The 4,634-nt window shown below is 54.4% G+C and overlaps 1 protein-coding gene across 2 annotated transcripts in view; it reads left to right on the forward strand.

Annotated features, from left to right (window-relative positions):
• Positions 1–4,634, forward strand: part of PLD3 (phospholipase D family, member 3) — a 20,487-nt gene that overhangs the window by 10,310 nt on the left and 5,543 nt on the right. Inside the window, exons 1-7 of one of the 2 annotated variants that reach the window (XM_008582394.1) lie at positions 14–100; positions 661–752; positions 843–917; positions 1,005–1,147; positions 1,619–1,802; positions 3,167–3,287; positions 3,365–3,492. In XM_008582394.1, the coding sequence (XP_008580616.1) occupies positions 726–752; positions 843–917; positions 1,005–1,147; positions 1,619–1,802; positions 3,167–3,287; positions 3,365–3,492 (678 nt within the window). In that variant the 5' untranslated portion in view covers positions 14–100; positions 661–725. Of the gene's footprint in view, positions 1–13; positions 101–660; positions 753–842; positions 918–1,004; positions 1,148–1,618; positions 1,803–3,166; positions 3,288–3,364; positions 3,493–4,634 lie in introns of those variants that run through there. The other variant, XM_008582400.1, reaches the window with a different exon arrangement.

Below are 4,634 nucleotides of genomic sequence, written 5' to 3' on the forward strand. Positions count from 1 at the left end.
GGGGGGGGGCCCCCCCCCGGCCCCCCCCCCCGCCCGCCCCTGCTCAGCCTGTTGGGGCAGAAGCTGAGGCCCCGCGGAGGTAGCAGCAGCAGCCTGACGAGTAAGACAGCAGCCCGTCCGGGTTAGGGTGAGGGAGGATGGCTGGGGGGATGGGCTGAGGGGTGGCCTGGAGGCTTCCTTGGTCCCCAGCTTCGTGCTGAGCTGTATGGTCTAATGGGTACCTGAGGGTGAGTGCAGAGAAGTCACCTGGAAAATGCCCATGAGTAGTAGTCCCAGGGCTGAGAAATCCAGGCACAAAGGTTTGAGACTCCCCTAACCCCAACCAGGACTGTCTTTTTGGGAATGTCTAGATTAGAGCGCAGAGAAGGGATAGGGGAGGGTGCTAATGGGGAGCAGGGTGGGCGCTAAAGGCGGGCAGGGTGAGCACTGCAGAGTGGTTAGAAGAAGAGGCGTTGGACCTTGAGGGATTTCGAAATCCCTGCTGACCAGCGACCAGCTTCCTCCTTTTGGAATGGCTGGCACTGTGCCAATGACCCCCGTGACTGTGGTCATGGGCAAGGAGACCCAGTGGATCTCATAAGCTGCAAGAGTAGTGTGCCTTCTGTGATGTCCCTTAAAAGCCCAGAACACCCCACGCAGTGCCCACTTCTGTTCCCCCAGTTTGGAGACCCTGACACGCCCACCTTCCCACCTGGGCTCTGATTATCTCCCAGCTGCCAGGCAAGATGAAGCCTAAACTGATGTACCAGGAGGTAGGTAGATGGGGGGCCAAGTGGGGAGGAGCTGGGTGCAGCGGAGGGCAGAGGCCCCTCTGAGCCACCTCTACCATCCCTGTCCCCCAGCTGAAGGTGCCTGCCGAGGAGCCTGCTAACGAGCTGCCCATGAATGAGATTGAGGCATGGAAGGCTGCAGAAAAGGTAGGAGACCTCCGTTACCCTTGATCTGTCTCAGGGATGGGCTGTGCTGCCTCCTTTGGGCTGGCTGACACTTCTTCCTCCCCATAGAAAGCCCGCTGGGTCCTGCTGGTCCTCATCCTGGCAGTTGTGGGTTTCGGAGCCCTGATGACTCAGCTGTTTCTATGGGAATACGGCGACTTGCATCTCTTTGGACCCAACCAGCGCCCAGCCCCCTGCTATGACCCTTGCGAGTAAGGGGGGGAGGGGCAGATGGTGGGGGAAGCCCCACCAGGCCAGGGACCCTTAGACACACATTGAGCAGGTCCTGCTCTCAGCCGCACCCAGTGCCCATGATGAGTGAGGAGGTTGCAGACTGCCAAGTGCATGCCCACCCCTCTCCCCCTTACACATGGTTTCCATGGCAGCCACAGCGTCATCTTCTATCCAGGTCTGTGGACAGACCGCAGCATCTTTCATCGTCTGTGAACAGACACACACAGACATCTACATACACAGCTTTCCTTCCATACCTCTAGACAGACAGATGCAGAGACACATGGAGAATCATGAGTACAGGCACACACACAAATACACACAGTCTTCCATCCATGCCCATGGGCAGATAGGTGAGCACTCACATCCCAGCTGTGACATGGCAGCCGTAGGGTGCTGGAAACAATTGGCACCCCGTGGCTGATACCACCTCCCCCCTCCCCCCCCAGAGCAGTGCTGGTGGAGAGCATTCCTGAGGGCCTGGACTTCCCCAATGCCTCCATGGGCAACCCCTCCACCAGCCAGGCCTGGCTGGGCCTGCTTGCTGGTGCCCACAGCAGCCTGGACATCGCCTCCTTCTACTGGACCCTCACCAACAATGACACCCACACGCAGGAGCCCTCTGCCCAGCAGGTACCTGGCAGCCTTAGCCCTGGCCAGCAGCAGCAGGGAGGGGGGCAATTAGGGGATGAAGGGGTTTCCCCTGCAGCCCAAGAGATGGGTGAGTATGTCTCATGCAGTGGATTGGACATAGGTGTTTGGAAGCAACTGTCTTCACACAGCTCTATGGACTGGGGGTGTTTGTCACGGTCATCTGGAGGCCTCTGAATGTCAGGCTGCGGGTTTGGTTACAAGGGATTAGGCTAGCAGATATTGCTCACCCTTGGGCTGCCCTGACACCATCACCATAAAGCAATGGAAGAGTGGAACAAGTGTCAGCCCAGCCTCAAGCCAGACAGCCACCTCTCAGCTGTGTGACCTTAGGCAGGTCACCTCTCCTCTTGGGCTTCAGTTTCCTTATGTGTAAAATGGGGCCAATATGTAGCACCTGCCTCTTAGGGTTTTTGTGTGGAAGGAATGGGCTAATCCATGCAAATTTTAGCACAGTGCCTGCACAGAGTCAGTCCTTGTGTTTGCCATCACTATCTCCTTGTTATGTTCTGCAGGCAAACTTAAAAACCATAAAAGCTTCATGATTTGAAAAGAAACAGCTTAGATGGATAACCCCTTCCACTAAAAAACATGAATTTGTTCCTTCCGTTTTCTTCTGCTGCTGCCTCTTTTTGTGAGAAGTGGGCTTAAAACTTACTATAATTGCAGGGCTCCTTAAGCACTGCCGAAAAAGAAATAATTACAAAAGCTGAAAACCTTTGACTTCCCACATCCTGTCGGCTCCCACTGAAGTAGTTAAAAGCACGATTGTAGGAGGCAACAGTCTCGATTCGAATCCTGCTCCTCCACTGAGTCCTCCAACTCAGTTTCCTCACATGCACAATGGGGATTAGAATTAGACCTGCCTCACAGGGTTGTGAGAGTTCAGTGAGCTCAGACATGAAGGGACCTAGAATGGGGCCTGGTGCACAGTAGGTACCAGGGCATCGTTGGCTGTTTTGGCTGTTACTGTTATTGGCATCATCATGCCTCACCTGCAGCCTGAGCCTTGCCCCCAACATCCCTGGAAGTGCCTGTAGGCCCCTGCGTTGCCACTTCTAATGCTGGATCTTAGAAAGGTCCCTGGAGGGGCAGAAGGAGCAGGGAGGCCTTGGGCGGGATCTCAGAGCAGCAGATTATTAAAACATATAAAAGTGTTTAAAACAAAGAAGGGTTTTAATATTTTGATTTGTAAAGCTTTTAATCTGTAAAAGCTAATGTAAAACCTGTTCATTCTTCATCACAATGTCTCAAAGCCGAATTTCAAACAACCCTACTGGGGGCCTCCCTTGTGGGGTTGGAGCACTGGGTGGCCCAGCTCTTCAGAAGTTTTCCCCTCCCTGCAGGGTGAGGAGGTCCTCCGGCAGCTACAGACCCTGGCACCACGAGGTGTGAAGGTCCGCATCACCGTGAGCAAACCCAATGGGCCCCAGCCACAGGCAGACCTTCAGGCCCTGCTGCAGAGCGGTAAGCTAGGGGGCAGCTGGGGAAGGCCAGGCCTGGGGCTGCCCAAGCTGGCCCTGACCACTGCCCATTGTTCACAGGTGCTCAAGTCCGCATGGTGGACATGCAGAAGCTGACCCACGGTGTCCTGCATACCAAGTTCTGGGTAGTGGATCAGACACACTTCTATCTAGGCAGTGCCAACATGGACTGGCGCTCTCTAACCCAGGTCTGCCTGCACCCTGTCCACCTTCTCTTTCAGGTCACTCCCTGCCCCACAGGGCATTCTGCCTCCAACTGTACCTCTCTTCAATTTTAGAGTCCTCTCTACCCAGTCTCTGCAATGGCTTCCTTCCTGCCTCCTACCAGGCCTTTCTGAACATCCCCCAATCCAGCCCTTTACTGCTTTCCCCCTCCCTTGAAGCCTGGGGTTTGCTCTGATCCCTGATGGCAACTGCCAGCCCTTCTACAGGGCATTCCAGGCCCTGTCCAGTCGTTTGGCTGTCATTATGCATTCCCTGAGTGCTTTAAACCCAGCCCTGTCCTGGGTGATGCTGGGAACATGGGGGTAACAGATGGATCTCATGGAACTCCCAGTCCAATGTGGAGACTGGCCTTTCTCCAGGCAATGACAGCCCAGAGGGGTCAGGGATAGGATAGGGGAGGCAGAGGCAGAGAGGTTGGGTCCAGGACACGGGAAACAGAGGCCTGTGGAAGCCCAGAGGAGACATCTGACCTAACCTGGGGTGTCAGGGGAGGTTTTCCAAAGGAGAAGATAATAACTAATCTGATACCTGAAGGATCAGCAGGAATTAGAATGAGAGAGGGAAGAGGGAACAGCTCAGGCAGTGATGTGAAGGTAAGAGAGGACAGGACATTAACTCCTTAATTCATTTCCTCAACAAGTATTTCCCCAAACTCCTAATTTCACTAATTATGTGGGAGATGCTGAAGACACAGTTGTGACTGACACATTTCTGGTGACTGTCCTCCCAGCCCAGTGGGGAGACAGGTTTGTCACCAGAGAGAATGAAGAGGGAAGCCCAAGGGACTACGAGAGCCAGAGGAATGCTGGCACAGTCTGGGCTGTCAGGGGAGGCTTCCTGGTGGAGGAAACATGTCAGCCTAAACCTAAGAATGAGTAGAAGTTAGCTTGGTGGAGGGTAGAGGCAAAAGTATATGCAAAGATTCAGGAAACTGGGAGCTTTGGAATAACTAAATGATTTCCACCAAAACTTAAGTCAAGTTCATGCCTATTCTAGGATTTTAGCTATGGCGGGGGGGAGGGGGGGTCAGAGGAGGAGACTGAGCGACAGGGGTTGGAGGGTAGACCAAGGGGCAGAGACCAGGCTTGGGGGTATCCCTGTCATC

The sequence above is a fragment of the Galeopterus variegatus genome, unplaced genomic scaffold (assembly GCF_000696425.1).
Source record: "Galeopterus variegatus unplaced genomic scaffold, G_variegatus-3.0.2 Scaffold93, whole genome shotgun sequence".
NCBI classification, from domain to species: Eukaryota; Metazoa; Chordata; class Mammalia; order Dermoptera; family Cynocephalidae; genus Galeopterus; species Galeopterus variegatus.